This window comes from Diabrotica virgifera, chromosome 4, assembly GCF_917563875.1.
Source record: "Diabrotica virgifera virgifera chromosome 4, PGI_DIABVI_V3a".
Classification (NCBI taxonomy): Eukaryota; Metazoa; Arthropoda; class Insecta; order Coleoptera; family Chrysomelidae; genus Diabrotica; species Diabrotica virgifera.
Window position 1 is genome coordinate 45,329,297 of NC_065446.1, and position 24,362 is coordinate 45,353,658.

General features: G+C 32.6%; 1 protein-coding gene across 1 annotated transcript in view; it reads right to left on the reverse strand.

Moving 5' to 3' along the window:
* Nucleotides 1-798: 798 nt before the first annotated feature.
* Nucleotides 799-24,362, reverse strand: part of LOC114327096 (protein Wnt-11b-1-like) — a 145,506-nt gene continuing 121,942 nt past the window's right edge. Inside the window, exons 3-5 of the mRNA XM_050648178.1 lie at nucleotides 18,633-18,994; nucleotides 12,462-12,754; nucleotides 799-1,706 (exon numbers count right to left, since the gene is read on the reverse strand). Of these exons, the coding sequence (XP_050504135.1) occupies nucleotides 1,532-1,706; nucleotides 12,462-12,754; nucleotides 18,633-18,994 (830 nt within the window). The 3' untranslated portion in view covers nucleotides 799-1,531. The remainder of the gene's footprint in view (nucleotides 1,707-12,461; nucleotides 12,755-18,632; nucleotides 18,995-24,362) is intronic.

Genomic DNA, 24,362 nt, shown 5'->3' on the forward strand with positions numbered 1-24,362 from the left:
GTTACGGAGGGTGAAAAGTGGAGAATTTCGATACTCTTTATATTTACCGATTTCTCTCCCCTATCCCCCCCAAACCTGACGCTCAAAATGGTGTGACTTTTTTCTGAACATTATGTGGACCATATAGAACAATTTGGTGTTGGAGGAGAACTTTCACTTTGGATGTCTGGGTTTTTGGTATAGTTATATCATAAATATTTCCCAAAAAAATATAAAAAGTATCGAAAACCTCGACTTTTCACCCTCCGTAACTCTGGAACCGTTGATTTTATAACAATTATGTATAGAACATTTTTTGTTTTAAATTTCATGTAGAACCATTTTGTATATAACATTGTTTACGCTAAAGGATAGTTTTAGAAATATTGACGAAAAACTTAAAAAAACTACTAATTTACCGGCTTCTCTCCCATCTCCCTCCCAAACCGGACGCTCAAAATGGTATAACTTTTTACTGAACAATATGTGGACCATATAGAACATTTTGGTGTTGGAGGAAAACTTTTACTTTGGATGTTTGGGTTAGGCCTTTTTTTGGACCAGTTATACTATACTACCTCCGTAACTTTGGAACCATTCATTTTAGAAAGATTATGCCTACGACCTTTTTTAATGTAGAACAATTTTGTATAGAGGGTTGTTCTTGCTAAACCGCATAGTTTTAGAAATATTGGCGAAAAACTTAAAAATTTACCGGTTTCTCCCCCCCCTCTCCCCCCCCCAAACCCGACGCTCAAAATGGTGTGACTTTTTTCTGGACATTGTGTGGACCATATAGAACAATTTGGTGTTGAAGGATAACTTTCACTTTGGATGTCTGGGTTATGCCATCTTTTGGATCAACTATACTATACTAGTATGAGAATGTAGTTTATAGATAGGTACTCCAAATCTTGAAGTACATACTCCACGTGTTAGTATCTACTCTTATGTACGGTGAGTAGAAACTCACCACATCAAAATATTTTTATTCATATGAAATGGCGTATTAACTTATATTTTATGCTCATACTCATGAGAACATGCTTAGAGTTTATACTCCGTTTTTATTCATACTTAATCATTTCGTTTTTTATTATTTTTAGCCCAAAACATGTAGCAGGGACTATTTTACCCGACTCTCTCCTGACTTGTGACTGGAAAAGTAGATATACAATATTTCAAATTACATTGTGGAATTCTCATAATTACACCCAAAGATTCTTCCGATACTGGGTTTAAATGTAATCTGAGCTACTCTATTTAATCTCTTTTCCAATATAATTTTTCCTTGTCCTTAAACTCGTGGTGAAGTTATGCGTAGGTACGTATATAACACAATTTTGATTGAATTTTTATAGAAATTTGCGGCTTTATGGTTCGCTTTTTTGTATTTTTCCAAATAAAAAATAGTACAAAAGTTAATTATGAATAAACTTCTGATTTATGTTGTCCTGATGATAAATAGTTACAAATAAATTTAGATTAGTTTTGGATTTTTAAAATCTATTTTTCGTGTACTTATTCTTTTCTAAAAATAAGCAAATATGCCTTACAAACATTCATAAACTTGTGTTTTTGTTCGACAAATTTTACATTTGACATAGCAACAATTATAAAACTTGCATTGACAGCGTTCAATCTTTTCTTCAACGACTGTCCTATATCCCCGTCCACAGCAGAGCTGTCTGCAGCTATCTGGTCCATTTGACGTTACGTTGCAGTGCCTGTGGACAAAAATATTTAAATTTAGTTTACAACATAATCGTTTAGTTTTCTTCATCGAAAGTAGAGAAATAAATAGAAGAATAACAATGTGATGAAGTTTTTTTTCTATCTATATTCCGGTTGTTTAAGCGTATCCTCCCTTCTGGTAGGGATCTTAATACTGAGAAACCGAGACGCAAGTACTCTTGAGGTACTACTCATCCATAGGTAGATCCGATACATCAGCGTATTCCAGTCTAGAGGGGCGTGTCCATATCGCACGCTGGTTTCCGATTCAGAAAACCGAGTCTGTGTTCGAATAATCCTAATAACAGCGAGCAAGTGCACTTTGGACAGGTCCGTTTAAATACGAAGGATTATTTGCACACGGACTCGGCTTTCTGACTCGGAAACCAGCGTGCACTATGTACGCGCCCTTTTAAGTGGCAGTTTTACATCTAGGCTATGCAAGTCCGTCTTGCATGGCATATCTCTTGCCTAGCCTGACCTTTGTACATCAAAGCTATTTCTGTGCAATTTTAGATACCACTCTCATTGTTGTCAACAAGAAATTTATCAGAACATTAACTTTAGATATTTCACTTGAAAATTTCAGTCCAGCATTAAATACTTATATTCAAAATATAAATCACAAATTATTACGTCTAATAAATAATATTTAAACTTAAACAATATGGCTCAGTTTTATTCTAAACTATAAATTATGTTATATTGGCAACATGAATTTTGACAACAACTTGCGTCAAAATAGCGTGAAAGATATAACACGTTTTAATTTTTCCTCTAACACAAGAATTGCAGGACATAGCCCGTGGGCATGCGCAGTTGCATAATCTGTTTTGTACGGCTCTTGCCTAGCATGAAAATAGCATAATGTAAAACTGTCTTCATAGTCCTAGTACTTTATCATTCGTCTTCATCCTTAACACTGCATAGATACTAATATAATGCCTATTTTCGATTTCATATTTTACCGTTGTTTCCTATCCCTGATCCATTCAGGTAAAAAATGGTCAGAATAAGACGGGGATATGTATTGTGGAATAACAACATCGGTGCACCGGTGGTTAGTGTTGCCAAACGGAGGGAAATTTCCCTTTTTGAGGGAATTTTCAACATAAAAGGTGATAAAGGGAAAAGTTAACTCAAAAGGGAATTTTTGTTCCAGTCCAAATTGTAAAATATTAAAAAAATCAAAATATTTGAAAATAATTAAACATATCTTCTTAGATTTTGTAAACAGGAGGGAATTTTTTTATAAAAGTGGGAATTTTAAGGTAAGTTGACAGAAAAAGCTTACTCGACGGTTGGCAACACTAAAGCCTTTGGTTGTGGGTTTTGGCATGCTTTGGTTCTGGAATAGCCCATATTGAATTGAATGTACCTACCTAAATTCAAATTCCAACGATGTAAAAATACTCATGATAAACTCGAAATTTTAAAGTTATTTCAATTATGAAAACGAATTTTTAATAATAAACGGTAATACAATTAATGTTTAAACTTTTTTACCATACAACAATTTTGAGTACATTCGGTACGAGAATATACTTTAAAGTATATGCAAAGAACATGAAATTTAGAATGTTTTTTAAGGTACATGCTATGCGTGTACTACGCATATACTAAAAAGAATATACTCCGACGAATGTTGGCAGTATATGCTTAGAACATGATGCGAACATCATTGTTATGTGAGCCCACATAACAATTTCATGTTGTTAGTAGATTCATAGAACATACTTTTCAGAAAAAGTATTTACTGAGAATATGCGTAATTACCATTGCGAATGTGCAGTACTTAAACGTTCTATGTATATACTTAGAATGTACTACCGCACTTCTTTTCAGTATATACCAAGAATATCCTTTTTAGAACTTTCCAAGGAAGTGCTATAAACCTTCTATTTATATACTTAGAACGTACTACCGCACATCTTTTTAGTTTATACCAAGAACGTACTTTTTAGAATATTCCAAGGAAGTGCTATAGACCTTCTATTTATATACTTAGAACGTACAACCGCACATCTTTGTATGGGAAGAATTATATTTTTAAGAATATTCTAAGAAAGTGCTATCAATGTGCTATATTGCTCAGAAGTATGTTTTCAGCATCACCTAATCTCATCTTAGGTTCTACTGGTTCTACCAAATACCTTTTATATTTACATATTATATTGTAATTGCATATGAGAATGTAGTTAGTACCACCTATTCTACAATATTACTTAAAAAGTAAGTACATATTTATAAATTTTAGTTATTTATATAAATTATTATATTAGATATATTTAGCTTAACTAAACTATGTATAAGTAACTAAAATTTATATACTTATATGTACTTACCTAGATAATACCTACTATTTAAGTAATATTGAGTTACCAAAATAGATTAGATATATTTTGAAGCACCGCAAACAAAATAAAGAGATTGTGTTAGTCCTAGTACTTTATCATTCGTCTTCAACCTTAACACTGCATAGATACAAATAAATAATGTACGTTTTCGTTTTCATATTTTACCGTTGTTTCCTATCCCTGATCCATTCAGGTAAGAAATGGTCAGAATAAGACAGACGGGGGAGGGGATATGTATTGTAGAACACTGTGGTTGTTGGTATTGGCACGTTTTGGTGCTGTAATGGCCCATATTGAATTGAATGTACCTAAATTCAAATTCCAACGGTGTAAGAATACTCATGATAACCTCGAAATGGTAGTCATTTCAATCATGAAAACGAATTATTAATAATAAACGCTTAATACAATTAATGTTTAAACTTTTTACCATACAACAATTTTGAAATGAAATTCGTCCAATACTACCTACATACAAAAATTTTATTAATTATTCTAAAAAATAACGAAGTTGATAATCTGTAAGGATATTATACTTCCTATACATACATTATACACATTATTTTTAAGATATTTTAAAAGTATCTACTTATAAGTATGTGTTAAGAATATTCGATAAAGGTATATTCTAAGAATAAAGTTTTACAAATATTCCGAGATACTACGTACACGAATGTACTCAGTATATTCGGTACGAGACTATTCCTTGAAGTATATGCAAAGAACATGAAATTTAGAATGTTTTTTAAGGTACATGCTATGCTTGTACTACGCATATACTAAAAAGAATATACTCCGACGAATGTTGGTAGTATATGCTTTGAACATGATGCGAACATCCTTGTTATGTGGGTAATTACAAGACGCCATCTTCAAAGAGCTCTAGCTCCCGTAGGAAGCATTTTCGGACTAGGTAAATTGGGTTAAAATATCTTAAAATTATCTGAGGAATCTCCTGTCTTCGTTTGTCGGTAGAGTTTCTGGACACCCTGTATATGCCAAAAAATTATAATTTTAACATAAAATCGACTTGTTTTGGGATTTATCTCCAGAGTCGCCCATTCTCGAGAAAATGAATTTATTCCAACTCAAACGTCCTCACTGTATACTAAGCAAAGAAAAACTTCAAATAAGAATGGCTGGTATAATTTCAACGACAAAATAAATTTGAGAGATTTATATTCTTTAATTATACCTGCACAAGCTCGTTACATTGAACGTTTATAGTGCTAAATTTTTTATAAAAGATGTGCCGTCGTCGTTTAGTCGTGGTATTAATCGTTCCAAATTATGAAGACTTTGGTCACATAATTCCTATAAATTAACTGAAATGTGAGGGAAACAAAAATTGTGGCTCGTTACTCTAAATTAAAGTCGTTGTCGGGGCGATGTCATCCTCTACCCCTTAGTTTAAAATCTTAATTTAGTCGGTGGTGGCAAAATAAATGCATCAAAAACGTGAGATTACTGCGGAACGTGATTTTCAACACTTGTTTTTTATGTACCGAAAAACGTTTATATGCAAGTATAGGTAAATATATGGTAATGCTCATACTTTTCTCATTGAAAGGAAATACTAACAGGTTAACGAAAAATTAGACAACCAACGTTATTAAGAACTCCGCAAAAAATAAATAAAGTATGTCCTGGAAGTCCTAGGATTATGTCATCATCATGAATCATCACTGATTTGTCCATTGTTGAACAAAGGCTTTCTCTAGATATTTTCATCTTCTTCTGTTCTGCGCTTGTGTTATCCTTCTTCTTCTTCTTTACGTACCATCTCCGCGACGAAGGTTGGCAATCATCATTGCTATTCTCACTTTCGATACTACAGCCCGAAAGAGTTCAGTTGAGCTGCATCCAACCAAACCATTCTTAGTACATTCTTTCACGGTTTTTGCTGTAAATTTTTAAGAACCGTTTGGATTGACATGAAATTTGGCACACGGATAGCCTAACATGTCAAAGAAAAAAAGTGATATTGTGCCGATGTGTGCTTTTGCCCTAGGGGTGAGTTTTACCCCATCTGTGGGGTGAAATATATATGTCTGACTAATGAAACTGACTAATTTTAAGCAACTTTTGTTCTATAGAGTTTTTTCACCAAATCAACTTTTCGAGTTATTTGCAAGTGAATATGTTCATTTTTCAACAAAATAATCACGTTTTTAGACGATTTTTCGCAAATAACTCAAAACGTAGGCATTTTGTCGAAAAAAATATTTTTACCAAAAATATATCCTATAAAAAAGTGAAAAAAACGGTGTATATATTAGGTCTCTATACCTAACAAAAGCAGAGTTATAGCTAATGAAAAATAGGTTCATATTCGAAAATTCCAAATAGAATAATTCAATGTGAAATATCCAAATAATGAAGCATGCCTGGGGAAAACACATTACAACTTTTTTAAAGGGTTTAAAAAAAGCTTTATTTCTGTTTTTATAAAAAAAATTTCTAGCATCAAATGTAACCAAGTTACGCTCAAAATAATGTTGGTACCTTTTGTTTTGGCAAAAAAAAATCAGGAAGATCAACCCCCAATTAGCAACTTAAATGAAATTAATAGTTACCGCTTCAGTTTTAAAGTAAATTTTTTAAAAATTTTAATTTTGAAAAAAATGTTTTTTTTAAATAACTTAAAAATTGTTAGAGATACCAAAAATCTTATACAATAAAAAGTCGGCTTTACTTTTCTGAATATTTTGTATTTTTTTGTTTTTCTGAAAGACAAAAATTGGTGTTTCTAAATTTGCTTACACTTGTGATAAGTGACTCGTTCACTTTGACTACAGCTCTTTCAAAAATAAGGACTTTGAACCGATGAAACTTACAGATCATATGATCAATACATACGCGAGTAAAAAACTTGAGAAGTGGTAACAATTAAGTTCATTTGAAATGCTAATTAGGGGGTGATTTTTCCGATTTTTTACCAAAAAAAAGGGACCAACTTTATTTTGAGCGCAACTTGTTTACTTTTGATGCTAATATATTTTTTTTAAACAAAAATAAGCATTTATTAAACACTTTAAATAAGTTAAAATGAGTTTTGCCCAAAAAAGTGCTTCGTTTTTTGGTTATGGCACGTTAAAATATTCGATTTGGGATTTGAGGAATATGAACCTATTCTTCATTAGCTATAACTCTGCTTCTACTAGGTATAGTGACCTAATGTATACACCATGTTTTTCACTTTTTTACGTGCTATGTTTTTGATAAGTTTTTTTTTGACCAACTAGGTACTTACTTTTTGAGTTATTTGCGAAAAACCGTCTGAAAACGTGGTTATTTTGTAAAAACAAATAAGATATTCACTGGCAAATAATTTGAAAAGTATTAACTTGGTGAAAAAACTTTATAGAACAAAAGTTGCTTAGAATTAGTCATTTTATCCATTTCCGGACTTATTTGTTACATATATTTTTCACCCCCAAAAGGTGGTGAAACCCCCAGAGGGTTTTCTGTAATATTGGTATAACTCGAGGTTGAACCTTATTCTCCATATACCATTGTCGAAAATGGATCCCAGTCATCACCATTCTCTTTGCCTTATCCCTATGCGGGGTCGGCATCGCTAATTGCATTTCTCCACACAATTCTATCTTGTGTCATACCAATCTTAATCCCCTTTACCAACATGTCCTGCCTTATCGTCTCCCCCAGGTCTTCTTTGGTCTTCCTCTCCCACTTTTTCCAGGAATCTGCACTTCAGCTATTCTTCGTATTGGGTGATTAACGTCTCGACGTTAACCTATGCTCTCTCATTTTGGCATCAATTGGTGCCACACCTAGACTTCCCCTAATATACTCATTTCTAATTTTATCCTTCTTTGTCACTCCACTCATCCATCTAAGCATTATCATTTTCGCCACATGCATTCGTTGTTCCTCTTTCTTTTTCACTGCCCAACGTTTAGTTCCGTACATCATAGCCGGTCTTATGGCTGTTTACAGAATTTTCACTTCAGCTTCATTGGAATTTTTCTGTCACACAACACACCACTCGCTTCTTTCCACTTCATCCATCCAGCCCTGATTCTACTGCATGCATCTCCATCTATTTCTCCATTACTCTGTAATACCGATCCTAGGTACTCAAAACTATTGCTTTTCACAATCATTTCACCATCCAAAGATACCATTTTATTTGTAGTAGCTCCATATTTAAATGAACATTCCAAATACTCTGTTTTTGTCCTACTAAGTTTTAAACCTTTTTCCTCCAGAGCTTGTCTCCACATTTAAGTTTATAACAGATAACATTATTGTTGTTATCTTTAAAATATATATAGCTTCTTGTATAACTTATGTCATTTTAGAGTTACATGATATATGCTTGTCTAACTCAGAGATTGTTAAAAATCTAGTAGTTATTTTAATAAATATTTATTTATTTTGTATATCATGAATTTTACTACTCCTTTATGTTCATTATTACAGGTTTAATATATTTAATATTTGAAAGCAGTGTAAGATACCTGGAAAAATGATCGAAGATCATTTTCATGGCGCCCATGATTAGTTAGTTTTATTTATTTTGTTCGTTTTTAGAAATTATTCATCTTCATTCCTCTTCAGTACATTATTCTTATTTTATTAGTTCACCTTTTAGTCATCATTACTATCTATATAGAGCTACTGTTCTTCGACAGGCATGCAAACGAGCCGTATCCATCCTTGAGTGTCAAGTGGTTTTCTTGCATCTCTTGCTAGCCAACTCTATTCAGTTTGCCTCTGTCTCTTCCCACTTCTACTTCTATCCCTTCTAATCCCCCTTTCTTCAGTACGACTGTACTTTAGTAGTATTTTTCTTATTGCGGCTTCTCAACGTAGAAGCCACTTCACCCTTTTCTTTACACACCCCACTCTCTTCTTTTCAGCCACAACTACTTAGTTACCTTAGTTCTTTTTTTTTCCTTACTTCTGTTGGAGTACCTATATCTTTCTTTTTACTTTCACTCCAACAGAAGTTTTCTTCTTTTTGTTACACTGGCTTTGTTCTAAGTATCTTTCACTATTTCCTATTAACACTACATCATCAGCATACATTAGGCACATGGAATGCTACCCTGTAGTTTCGCTGATATCTGGTTCAAAACTAATGAGAATAAATAAGGACTAAGCACCGAGCCTTGGTGCAATCCTACTTTCACCTGTTTATCAGTCATATCTGTCCTAACACTAGTCGTTACTCCCTCATACATATCTCTCACAATCTTTACATATTCGCCAGGAGCTCCTTTCTTATTGAGTGACCACCACAGAATCTCTCGAGGAATTCTATCATATGCTTTTTCACGATCAATGAATACCATATGAGCGTTAGTCTCTTTATTCCTGTATATTTCCATCAGTTGCCTTACAATGAAAATTGCATCTGTTGTTGATCTTCCCTGCATAAAGCCAAATTGATTATCAGATATTTCGGTTTCTTCACGTATCCGTCTATCAATTACTCTCTCCCATATTTTCATGGTGTGGCTACGTAGTTTTATAGCCCTGTAGTTTGTACATTGTTGTATGTCTCCCTTGTTTTTGTAGACAGGTACTAATATATTGCTTCTCCATTCTTCCAACTTCCATAATTCTATTAAATAGACCTGCTAGCCAACTTATTCCTGTCTCTCCCAATGCTCTCCATACTTCCCCAGGAATATCATCTGGTCCGACTGCTTTTCCTTTCTTTATTTTTTGAAGCACTTGAGCCACTTCCTCGTTTGTTATTCTGGTAACGATTGCTATTACTTGTCGCAAATGGATCCCTGTATCCTCCTTAATATCTTTCTTTCAAAAGTATTAATAAGATCTTTTCAGTCTTTGGATTTCAGGATTAATAGTCTTTTCAGTCATGACTCACGTTTCTACACCATATGTTGCTATTGGCCGTATGATGGTTTTATATACTTTAAACTTTACTTCCCTATGGATGTCGTTGGACTCAAACACCTGCTACAGAGGGAAGTATGCTTTGTTAGCAAGCATTATTCGTTTCCGTGTTTCTTACTCCTCGTTGCTATTCTCAGTTATCTGTACATCCAAGTATGTGAGGTGTTCTACTACTTCTATATTAGCGTAGTCTATTGTTAAATTGTCAAGTTTCCTTGGTTCCTTGTTTGTATTAGGTCTTTAGTGTCTTTAGGCTTTAGTATTTTTTCGCATTTTTTTCAAGCTCCACATATAGTTCTGTGACGTCTCTTGCGGTTCTTCCCATCAAGTTTACATCATCTGCGTACATTGCAATTTCGTCTTCCTTCTTCTGCATAATTTGTCTGCCTTTCTTCGTTGTTCTTCAAATCTTTCACGTCTTTTTTTTCTAGTGTTGTATACATTCTTCATCAAACCAAAGCTCTTTTCTTGGATGTTTTTAGTTCCGATCACTCTTTAAGCCGTTTCCCATGTTATTCTTTTAATCTTATTCCATTCTTCTTGTATTGTATTCTCTCTCTGTTCTAGCAGTTCTCTATTTAGTTCTTTTCGAAATCTTTTTCTATTTCTGGATTTTTCAGGTTGTCCAGGTTTCATTTTTCTCTTTTTGTGTTTGTTCTTCTCCTGTATGTTTATACGGCATTTAAATTTAATTTGTAAAAGAAAGTGATCTGAGCCGCATACCGCTCCCCTCCTGGATCTCGTATCTATTACGTTTGTTGCCGCTCTTCTGTCTATTAAAACGCTCTTCTGTCTATCTGATTGGTTGTTTGACCATTCGTTGATAGCCATGTGCCCTTTAAAAAGGGATAAAATCTTTAGCGTCCACCAAATTATGGAGAAAAGATGGGAATATAATCTTGATGTCCTCAACCTTTTTGTGAATTTTCAACAAGCCTACAACAGTTTTCCTCAAAACTTCACTTTTATTAAATTTTTTACTAAAATGGTTCGTTAGTAAAATGCAACAGGATTTTTAGTATGGTATAACTAGACCCAAAGCCACACATCCAAAGTGAAAGTTAATATGTGGACCATATAGAACAATAGGGAACTTGCACATTTTTTTATCACATAATAATGTTCAGTTTTGTATAAAAATGAGATTTCCAAAATTTCACGCTTCAAAAACTCATAATAACTTAGAAGTACAAGTTTAAAGTCGACTTTATCTTAAAATAGTTCAAACGACCGGTGACGTTACAGAGTTTGACTATGTGGTTCAGTTTAAGGTTATATTTACGTATATTCTTCTTCTTCTTCTTTAGTTTATTGGCCTCCACCTACTTGGGTATTTAGCCAGATCGTCGTCGGGGAATAAAGGAAAAATATTTATATTCTAGTGACATTTATCGTATGTCATTGTAATAAAATATACCTGTTTGTTGAGATTGCAGTTTGATACAGTTTTTGAAGGAAAGGAAAGAAGGTTTACTATTGAAAATAAAACCATTTTGTAAAAGTACAAATTTTCTATGAATAGTTCAAACGATCAAAAACATTTGTAACGTCACATAACTGTATTTTCTACTGACGTTTATAATGTCTAATTTTAAATTATATATATAATTGGTGTAGAATGTAAACATACAACCCTGTGACGTCACGACGCGTTTTGGAGTGGCTGGTATAAGTTGAATTTTTAGTCGTCTTTAGGGGCCAAACGAAAGACAAACAAAACTTTTTTATTTTTGATACAGGTTCTAAATTATGTTCTGTTGTGATTTATACTATTTTTTTCGAATTTAAAATTTTAGGCAATTTTAGACCCTATTTGGTGTTGGAGGAAAACTTTTACTTTTGATGTCTGGGTTAGGCGTTTTTTGGACCAATTATACTGTACTACCTCCGTAACATTGGAACCGTTCATTTTAGAAGGATTATGCATAGGACCTTTTTTATTTCAAATTTAATGTAGAACATTTTTGTATAGAAGGTGGTTCATGCTAAACCGCATAGTTTTAGAAATATTGACGAAAAACGTAAAAAACTACAAATTTACCGATTGCTCCCCCCTCTCCCACCCAAACCCGACGCTCAAAATGGTGTGACTTTTTTCTGAACATTATGTGGACCATATAGAACAATTTGGTGTTGAAGGATAACTTTCACTTTGGATGTCTGGGTTATGCCATTATTTGAATCAATTTTATCATACTATTTCCACGTTTTGATTCTATTACTGACATCATTAAGCATTAATTTATTTTCTTATTAATATGCCAATATTTAAAGCATTCTTTTGTTGACAAAATGAAAGGTGGCTATCTTAGTACATATTACTAATAGTGGAAAAGCATTATAAATTAGTAATAAATACTGTACTAAAACTTCAACGTCCGAAAAGAAATCTAGAAAAAAAAAAGAAAATATTTTTTGAACTCTCGAAAGAAAAGAATTTGGATAAAAGTTTAAACAATGGGAACCTTTACTAAACGGAAAGATACTCTAAAGACTTACCGTCCAACAGTGCCGAAACTGCCCAACTTTTCATCCTTTGTACAATAATCTGGCGATTTAGAAATATAAAACAGAAGTTGTGCAGTAGCTGCTTTCTTTACTTTTTTGGATATATTATCTCCTATTCCTGTATCTCCAATAATGTCGTGGACCTCTAACGCGTTTGTGTACTTCTCCAAGATCTTACCTCCAACTTCCGACATTGGTGGTAGTGCTTTCCAACAGGTTTTTATGTTACAAGACCCCGAGACACCATGGCATTTACACTGGGTTCTTAAACTGTCTGTCATTACCTAAAACATGGTGAAGTCGTTTAGTTATGGTTTTCTAAATGCGAACTATATGATATAATATACTATATACAGGGCTCAGCTTATTTAACTTAAATGGGACACCCTGTGATTTTGTGATTTTGTGATTTTTTTAATGTGAGTTTTCCCAATCGTAGAAATGAATCGTAAAGGATTCATGCATAGAGTAGCCTGATTGTTCTCCTGATCTTAATCCCTCAGATTTTTTTCTTTTCGGTTATCTAAAGTCACGTGTATTAGGCGATCAACATGTTTGCAGGATTTGAAACAAAGAATTATTGATGGAATGAGAAAATTTTAAGCCTATAGAACTATAAATTTATAGTTTGTATTAAAAAAGACTATATGAAATATGAACTAACATTATTTTAGGTCTCAACCTATACACTCCTGAGTTTTCCCATTCATAGAACATCCAGTATAGAGCGTTATTTTGTACACCATCACAGATGCACTAAGATGCACTATTTAGAAAGAAACAAACCAAGGCAGTGTAGAATGTTACGAGGAGCACTTCCGAATCATGATTTAAAATGTATGTAATACATTTACATAATAGGTAGGATATTTATACAGAAATAGAAGAAAACTAAATTGACCCTGACACTAAATTTACATATAGTTATTTTCCTAACTAGTGCGGAAAGTGATACTTTCACCCACGGACTGCGGGCGACCCGAACGACGCGATAGCGAAGTTCGAGCAAGCAGTCGAGTGCGTGGAGGACACTTTCCGCATGAGTTAGGAACAATATTTTTTCTAGGGCCGTACGTTTGGAAAAAGCCACAAAAAATAGAGTTATATCAATTTTTTTTAGAAGTGAAAATACAAAAATTAATTCTTTGGCAAGGTTGTCAAAACCAAACTTCCAATATAATGGGTTACCACGACGATGATATTGGTTTCCATGACGACGATTTAAAACCATTGTAATTGTCTACTAATCTGACTTTTAAATATTATGTCAAAATAATTTTATTTCATCGAATTATCGCGTTAATTTCATTAAAACATGAACACAATAAGATAAATTTGAAATAAATTAGTAAATAATATGTACATATTAGTTTATTGCATGTATTATAATATATTATAATACCATATTACACGGTATTTTACTTTCCCGCACGCCGTGAGGGAAAATTTACTTTCACGCACGTCGTAGATGACCAAGCGGGTAAATTTTGACCCCAATACATGTTTTTATTTAATAAATTCAGAAATATTTTCAATTTTACACTCATTATTTTTTTATTTGACTTCAATATCATTATAGATACCATGGAGTGGTATCTATAATGAAATACTCATATTTTGTAATAAAAAAATTCCATGTTCCAATTTTATATTTGTGCGAATCTAATCAACTATAAATTATTATTTTTGTTAGCGTTAAAATAAATACATGCAGTCTTCAAGGGGCGAGCCACTTCTCCGAATGCATAAAAGTAAATTCGATATACCTCTTGCGTAAAATTGCGAAAAAGTGTCAAGTTACATAGGAATGTGAGAACTGTGTTAGTTCTGTGTTTGATATTTAGTCTGTTTGAATATTTGGTAGAGGAAACACCTCTCTTAATTTCTTTGTATTTATTATTGTAATAATCCGGTTCGGTTAAAATAAAAATAGTTTTTACTTTTATTTGTACCTTTTATTATCTTATATTTCTAATAATAGTAAGTAAATACCGTCTATTATGTAGAAATGTAGGTATGTAAGAAACATTCCAATATTGAAAAAAATTGTTTGTTAAACCTGTGGCGACGTAAATTAGTGTATATTTTAAAATTCCTTTAGTTCTAAGTTCAGAATGGTGATTACTGTTTTTGTTCAGTTGTAATAAAAAATATTACAATAGTAACATTATAATTACGAATACATTATTTTATTCCTTAAAACAACTTAATTTTCTTGTCAATTGTAATTTTTGACTGGGTCATTTTTGACCTCCGTTGGTCATCCGTGTACCTAACAAAAAAAGGTTGGTCATCGGAAGGTTAAAGAGCTTAATTGAACGTATTTGAATAAATTCACATAGTAGACAAAGCTAATTAGCACTAAAAACACTGAAATAAATCTATTTTTAAATAGAGCACCCAGAGATGACTTGCAACTTTTTGCATTGCGTTCAGGATGATGTCACCAAAAAAAATCTACTATAGAAAAATGGGTGGAAATGCATAATTTCATTTTAAAGTACCTATTTAAAATGTATCCTAAAGTGCATAAAAATATAAAAATAAGCATATTAAGGGCCAGATTTTGTTATTCGGATGTTTTTGTGGTCACTGAAGACAACTACCTACGCCATCGGCGAACCGACCTCCGGAGCACCTGGTGCCCAGGACCACTGGTACGACACCTGGAGGTTTGAGGGTTAAAGGCAATAAATTGATACAAACATATTACTTGGAGGTTTTTGGAGTCGCTGTGCACGAATATGTCATCAGAACCGACTTCTGGAGCAGCTGGTGGCCAGTATCACTGCCAAGGCACCTCATCGTCTGGAGTTTAGAGGGCTTTTGGCATTAAATTGATGCAAATAGGTTACTCAGGCGGTTGAAAACGAATACGCTATCATAACCGACACCCGGTGCACCTGGTGTCTAGGGTCATGCCATCTTCTGGAGTTTCGAGCGATTTCGGCACTAAATTGATGCAAACTACTCGAGAGATTTTAGGGGTTATTGAACACGAATAAGTCATCAGACTGAGTTGCCCACCGTCAATGCTGTTACGTCATCTTTAGGAGTTTCGAAGGTTTTCGGCCTTGAATGCATGCAAATAGATTACTAGATGGTTTTGGGGTCGCTGAATACGAATACAGCATCAGAACTGATACCCGGACCACCTGGTGCCCAAAGTCCATGCCCTAAGACATGATATCTTCTGGAATTTGAGGGTTTTGGACACCAGGTGCATTGGGGTCGAGCAGCGAACCTGGATACCAGGTGCTCCGGTGGTCAGTTCTGATGGCGTATTCGTCTTTAGCGACCCCAAAATCTCCCAAATAACAAAAGTCTTTCCCTTAACACACACTATTTTGACATGTTCATGCACTTTTTGATGCATTTTATGCACGTTAAAATCCAAGTACAGTGGAACCCCGATAAGTCGGCCCCCGATAACCCGGAAGTCCGGCTAACCCGGACCGATTTTTATCAGACAAACATTTCAACAATAAAAATGTATGTAATATAATAATATTTGAGAGATAATGGGTATTTGTGTAATTTGAACTACATATACGATAATAAAAATGATTCATGGCACACGACGTTCATTGTCGTGTTATCAACAACAATTAATAACAAAAAGCACCTGTAGTATCCTTTATTTATTTCAAACTGTCTTAGCATTGTTTAAAAAAGACTAAAAAACTATTAAAAACTACTTTTTTAAACAATGGTCTTAGTCTTGACTGTTATTAAATAACATAACATCGTTGCGATTGAGACCGTATTGTGTGTAGTACAGTGGTATTGTTCGCTTCCGTTCTGTAATCGTTCGTAAATCTATTCAGATTTTGTGTTTGCGTGTTTTTTTGTCTACGTAATAGCAACAAAACGTAAAAATGTTGTAGTGACATTGGAAAAGAAACTAGAAGCATTAGGTAGAATTGATAAAGGCGTAATTGATACGTAATTTAGATGTGTACTGTGCATATATATTTCATGTTATTTCAATTATAACGGAGTTTATCTGCAAGTATACCGTATTTTATTAATTTTACCATTTTCTCCGGCTAACCCGGATTTTCGATAATCCGGATCGGCCGTGGTCCCGATTAATCCGAGTTAACGAGGTTCCACTGTATAAATTTTCACCCATTTTTCCATAGTAAACTTTTTTCCTGACATCATCCTGAATACAATGCAAACAGTTGCAAGTCTGTAGGGGCTGTATGTAAAATTCGATTTATTTTGTGCTAAATGTCCTGGTCTATAAAACTTTAAAAGTTATTTATAGCCCGATCAGGGAACTCAAAATTTTACGAAAACCTCCAAAAAAATAAAGGAAGGATGAAAATTTGGGAATAAGTAGTTGAAGTTGAAATGGTCTATTATTATATAAGAAAAAGTTTACAATTCTACATCTCCTCCATTTTACAAAATTTTTTTCTCGGAGTGAAAAAATATACGTTCAAAATAAGTCCGGAATTGGATAAAATGACTAATTCTAAGTAACTTTTGTTCTATAGAGTTTTTTTTTTACTTTTCGAGTTATTTGCGAGTGAATGTGTTCATTTTTAACCAAAAATAAAATGTTTTTGCACGGTTTTTCGGAGATAATAACTCAAAAAGTAAGTATTTTAGCGAAAAAAATATTCTTAGTTAAAAATATAGCTTATAAAAAATTTAAAAAAAAAATTAAAAAATATGTATGCGTTAGGTCTGCAGACCCAGTAGAAGCAGAGTTGCAGCTAATGAAATGTAGGTTCTTCTTCGTCATATTCCAAATCGAATATTTTAATGTGAAATAACCAAAAAACGGAGCAATTTTCGGGGAAAATTCATTTCAACTTTTTTAAAGTGTTTAAAAAAAGGTTTATTTTTGTTTTTTTTTAAACGTCTAACATTAAATGTAAGTGAGTTACGCTGAAAATATTGTTGGTCCCTTTTATGTTTTGGTAAAAAAATGGCGAAAATCACCCCTTAATTAGCTTCTCGAATAAAATTAATCGTTACCGCTTTACAAGTTACTTTACTTATGTATTGTTTATATTATCTATAAGTTTCATTGGTTCAAAGTGCTGTTTTGAAAAAAATTGGGTGTAAAATAAAACAGTTTTTTTAATTTTGAAAAAAATCTTAACTGTTTATGGAATTAACTTAAAAACAATTAGAAATACCAAAAACCTCAAAGAGTAATAAAATGTATTTTATTTTGCTTTTCTGAATATTTTTAATTTTTTTGTTTTCTTGTTAGACAAAAATTTGTTATGCTATGCCTGTTCAAAATTTGCCTAAACTCGTGATTAGTTGCTCGTTCAAGCCATTTTAACTACAACTTTTTTAAAACGAAGCACTTTGAACCGATAAAACTTACAGATCATATAAATAATACATAGACAAAGTAACTTGTGAAGTGGTAATGTTAAAATGTATATGTGATGCTAATTAGGGGGTGATTTTCGCGATTTTTTTACCAAAAAATAAAAGGGACCAACAATATTTTGAGCGTAATTCACTTACTTTTAATATTACAAGTTTTTTTAAAAAACAAAAATAAACCTTTTTTAAACACTTTAAGAAAGTTAAAATGAATTTACCCCTAAAAGTGCTCCGTTTTTGGGTTATTTCCATTGAAATATTCGATGTGGAAATTGACGAAGAAGCACCTACTTTTCATTAGCTGCAACTCTGCTTCTACTGGGTCTACAGACGTCTTGTATACCTACACCATTTTTTTCAATTTTTGATGGGCTATATTTTTGCTAAGAAAATGTTTTCGCTAAAATACTTACTTTTTGAGTTATCTCCAAAAAACCGTCCAAAAACATGTTTTATTTATATTCGAATTCGAATTTTATTTATATTCATATTCACTCGCAAATAACTCGAAAAGTATTGACTTAGTGAAAAAAACTCTATAGAAGAAAAGTTGTTTAGAATTGGTCATTTTATCCAATTCCGGTCTTATTTTGAATGTATTTTTTTCATCTTCGAGAGGGGGGTATTCCCCTCCATTTTTGTAAAATGGAGGGGATCTAGAATTGTAAACTTTTTCTTATATAATAATAGATAATTTCAACTACCAATTCCCAAATTTTCATCCTTCCTTTTTTTTGGGGTCAGATTGTTCTTTGATCGGGCTATTATTAAAAGTACTTTTTGTTTATCATAGAAAATTGTTACCTTCCTACCAACTCTATTATTGTGCAAGTTAACAGTAGCGATGGCGTTGTTGTCCATTCCAAAGGGGGCCCCTTGGTCATTTTGCATCTTTTTTCTTAATTCTCGGTCACTTTCTTTCTTAACGCTTGTATTCTTCTTATCTATTTTATGTTTTTCCACATTATCAATAAATCTTTTGGCGAACTGAGCTCCCCATTTGACGTTGTCTCCGCATCCTCCCCATTGAAACTCTCCATTTGGAAGAGATGTTGGCTTACTGGCACACGTACAATGGTAAAGAGCTCCACTGGAACAAGCACGCGCCATGGTGTAAGTTAAAGCTGCGGAACTAATGGCATACACATATGCTTGTTCACGAGTAGCTAAAACAAAATAGATAGTTTTAAAATTTTACCTACTAATTACAGTAATATTCAAGTTGAATAGGGCCATCAAAGTCGTAGAAAAGATATTATTCTTATTATGTGTGAGCAACTGGGTAATAAAAAACTGCTTATACAGGGTGTCCAGAAACTCTACCGACAAACTAAGACAGAAGATTCTTCAGATAATTTTAAGACATTTTAACTCAATTCGCTTAGTCCGAAAATGACCGAAATTCCTAAGGGAGCTAGAGCTCTTTGAAGAAAGATAGGTGTAATTAGTTTTTCTTATATACCTCCAGAACGCTTCTATTTAGAAAAACAAAAATAGGTGCGCGTATTTATATTCCAGAGATAACTCTATTCTATCCATTGCGAATTTCTAGTACCGATCATAGGCGTCCGTTTTGGGTAGGGCAACGGTTATTTTATCGCCTAACTATTTTGTCTTTAATTTTTAAGCATTTTTGACTCTGAATTATTAAATTGTGAGGTATTCTAGTACTAAAAGGTACTCTTGCTTTAAGTCGATAGGATACATCGTTTTCTAGAACAATCGATTTGAAAATTTGTCGTTTCTTGAATTTCAAAAAAAATTTTCAAAAAAAAAGTATTTAGAAAGACGAAACGTGGTACATTTATTTATATTCCAGAGATGAATCGATTTCATTAATTGCGAATTTCCAGTATCGGTCATAGGCGTCCGTTTTGGGTAGGTCAACAGTTATTTTATAGCATAACTTTTTTGTCTTTATTTTTAAGCATTTTTGACACTAGATTATTAAATTATGAGGTATTCGAGTACTAAAAGTTACTTTTGTTTTAAGTTGATAAAATACATAGTTTTTTTTAATTTTTTTAATTTTTTTTTTCAAATTCCAAGAACAAAAAACTTTCAAATCGATTTTTCTGGAAAACGGTGTGTCCTACCGACTTAAAGAAAGAGTACCTTTTAGTACTAAAATACCTCACAATTTAATAATCCAGTATCAAAAATACTTAAAAGTTAAAGGCAAAAAAGTTATGCGATAAAATATTCGTTGTTCTACCCAAAACGGACGCCTATGACCGGTACTAGAAATTCGCAATGGATGGAATCGATTCATTTCTAGAAATTAAATATGTATATCAATTTTTGTTTTTCTAAATAGAAGAATTGTGGAGATATTTAAGAAAAACTAAGTACATGACGCCATCTTCAAAGAGCTCTAGCTCCCTTAGAAAGCATTTTCGGATTAGGTGAATTGGGTTAAATTATCTTAAAATTATCTGAGGAATCTCCTGTCTTCGTTTGTCGGTAGAGTTTCTGGACACCCTGTATAGCGGCCTTTTTTGAGTCCTAGTTTCGTGTGTCCCCACAAACGTTTCCCTTTCAGTTTCTGAGTTTAGAAATTGGCCATAAAGAGTAACCCCCGTTAAAATAAGCAAAATATTTATGTGATTAAAAAATAAGGCTATCTACCCTACCCCTCCCGTTTTATTTTTTTTTTTCGATGAGTTACAATCAATTTAGAAATTTCAAAAAATTCACGCGCGTAATTGAGGCTTTTACAAAACATCTATTTTTTTTATTACAAAACTAGACCCATAGATTGATTGTAAATAACTTTAAAAAAATTTTTTTTCGACGCACGCATATAACTTTTTTGGAGATGGCTTCAGATCTAATTTTCTTCTATTTTGTGTATTTTGTCAAAATATATATTTCCGATTTTTTCTGATTTTTCGTTAGGTGCGCTACCTTCAAATCCCAAAAAAATGTTTTTTAGGGGGTTTTGGGGCATTTTCCCTATTTCATAGATTTCAAATAGATCAAATCAGGTTTTTTATAGGTTATATCATATGGATTTGAAGTAACTGGGTCCTTTAAGGCCATGGGTACATAATTCGCAAATATTTTACGGCTATCCCTACTTTTTCGGTCTTTACACGGCAAATTACGTGTAGTAAAATTCACACTGGTATGGATATGTAAACATTACTAGAATGTCATTCTACTTGACAATGTCTTGATTAACTTAAAGAGTTATTTTTATTGATTAACTTAAAGAATATTCTTTTGAATATTCTTGGATAACTGTTATTTGTATAATTGCAAATTATTAATTTAGTTAATAAATGTGATAATTTTTTCACTAACTATGTATTCAGTGATTGTAATAATTTATTTGTACAACAAAAACTAATACTCAATCGAGAAAATAGGAAAAGTGTTAAAGTGATTTTTTAATAGTACAGTGATGAGCGCGCTAATAACCGGCTAAATAGCGCAAAAGATGGAAAACATATTCAATTGCGAGATAAAAAGAAATCCAACTAGTAGATTGTTAAATTTAGCGATAGTAACATATAAATTGACATTATATTGATTGTTTCCCACCTTTAGACGTATCAGAGGAGTATGTCAACTAAAACTGTCACCGTGACAGTGGCATTTCTCAAACTCGTCCGATGTGTCTAAAGGTGGGAAACAATCAATATAATGTCAATATATAAGTTACTATCGCTAATTTTAACACCTCCACTAGGTTCATCTCATTTTATCTCACAACTTAATATGTTTTCCATCTTTTCCGTTATTTTGCCGGTTATTAGTGCGCTCATCACTGTATATTGTTACTATGGAACGCTTACAATTTTGAACATCTTTAACAACAAAATACTTGGATCACAATATATATTATCCTGATGCATTCTCTGCTTGGATTTTCTACAAATAATACACAATCAATAACTTTTTATTAAGTTCCCGTCTTCAAATCAATTATTTATCAAATACACTATATATCAATAATATTTAATCAACAACTCAAAATATTCCCGATGCCATGTCAAATATTTAAACTTGTCACTGATTGTCAGTGTCTGACTGACAATATTCTAATCGGCTGAGTGCGTTGTAAGACAAAGATAGATTTGGAAAATATTACCACGGACATTGTGTTAATTTTTTTCGAATCCTGAAAAAACCAACAAATATATTTGAAAAATTTAAACGTAGACTGAAAGACTAAATTATTGCTGAGGGCCGAAAGTCCCTTAGAATAAATAAAAAGTTTATTTTGAATCAGATATTTGAAATTAAAAATCACACTAAATTTTCTCCCCCCTTTAGTGAGTTTAGAGTTTTTCACCCCTGTAACTTATTAAAATACACATTATAGAAGTTCTAAGGGACTTTCGGCCCTTGCTAATAACGTAATCTTTCATACTGCGTTTAAATTTTTCAAAAATACTTATTAATTTTCTCAGGATTCGAAAAAAAAATGATCCCTATTTGAATAGCATTGCAGCCGAAAATACGTATCCATCCTCTTAAGACGTCCAAAATTAGGCGAAACACATTTGAAACTCCTTAAAAAACACGTTTTTCAAAACTCACAAAAAGGACATCGCACACATCTTATGGAAAATATAATGTCACTCAAATTCAATAAAATTTATACGAATAGATTCGTTTTAAATTAACGGTCAAATCTTATCATTGCGCCAACTCTATATTTTCAATAATAAGAGTAGAAATTGATATAAATAAATCTGAAATCAAATGGGTACGTGCATAAGTTAGAGAGAGAAAAAATATTTTAAAACACCCAAATTGTCGGTACTCCATAAATCAGCGGATTACTTTCACTAATCCGCTTAGGCTCAGCGGGGGGTTTAAGCCCTTTTGAATAGCACCCAGAGCAATAGTGATGGTAACTGACACTTTTACTGACTCAAAAAATGTGATTTCGATAAACTTTAATTGCAATTTGCGCCGTAATTAATCATAATTAAGAGTTGGCACAATGATAAGATTTGACCGTTAATTTAAAACGAATCTATTCGTATAAATTTTATTGAATTTGAGTGACATTATATTTTCCATAAGATGTGTGCGATGTCCTTTGCAAAAACCTTTTGAAAAGCCTGAAATAACATGGTTTTGTGCAGGGGTTAAAAGTGTTTCGTCGAATTTTTGAATGTCCTAATTCATTTTAGGTTCATTTACTTCAGATTGTATAACCGTGATTGTGATTACTATAAAAAACCGTAATTTGCTCTATTCTGAAGTCTATAAAATGGAGAAATCCCCCAAAACCCTTAAAACAGCAGTTTTTCGGAATTTTGAGGGTGGCGCACCTTACAGTAAATCTCGTTGTTATTTAATTGTTAATTATGCGTGTCCATCCAATTTTTTTGCCGGTTTGGCGCTCACTATTTCCAAAAATCTCCTAATTTCCTCCGAAATACATATTTTTTGGATTCTTTGGGACATTCTAAATAAAATAGGTTTCGTGTCATTTTTCTCAAAAGTTAATAGATTTAAAGTTATAAGTTAAAGTTATATATATATCGAATTTTAAATCGCTTATAACTTTAAAACTATTAACTTTTTCGAAAAATAATAAAACACATATTTTATTTAGAATCTCCCAAAGAATCTAACAAATATATTTTTCGGAGGAAAATAGGAGATTTTTGGAAATAGTGCGCGCCGCACCGGCAAAAAGATCGGATGGACACGCATAATTAACAATTAAAAAAGGCGGTCTAAATTAAAGTTAGGCCCGATAACTCTTTATAATCTTGAAAATGAATGTTTAAACTACAATTTAAGTACTCGGCAACCTCAAAAATACTAATATAAATATGAATTTTTAAGCATTGAAAATGCGTATTTTTGCATTTTTCAGATTTTAAATCACCTATAACTCGAAAACTGTCAATTTTTGAGAAAAATCACAAGATACCTTTCTGGTTTAGAATGGCCCAAAAAATCTAAAAAAATATTTTTCGGGTCAAAAAAGTGATCTTTTGTATTTGTTTAAAAAAATTGTTTAAACAATTTCTGCCCAAAAATTCCGCCCGGCACCCTTCAGATTTGTTAAAAGGGAACATTTTTGAATAGGAATCCACAAAGAAACCGAATCAGAAATTTTTTCAGACGGGAGCGGTCCCACCACGTGGACTACAAAGCCAATGTGGAGATGTTATTATTTTTGGCGAAACATCTGCAAGCAAAACAAAGACATAGACCAGGGCGCATCTGTAAAAATATTAGTACATTTGGACGTTGAGAGGCGACTCAAATTTTTTTGCAGAAATTGCTTGAAAATAAATCAAATAATAATATTTGAATTATCCTCCCTCTCAAAAAGGTCCGGAACATTGTTTAAATAATCAAAATGTCAAAAAATTTAGGAAAAATTCGATTTTTTTCTTGGTTTTTTGATTATAACTTTAAAAGTATTCATTTTCGAGAAAAGTTGTACTGACATAAAAGTTGCGTAATTAAATTTCCTACAATATAGAATTGGTTGAAAATTTTAAAAAAAGTCGCCCTTGTTGCAAAATAGCAATAATTGTGAAAAAACCATACAAA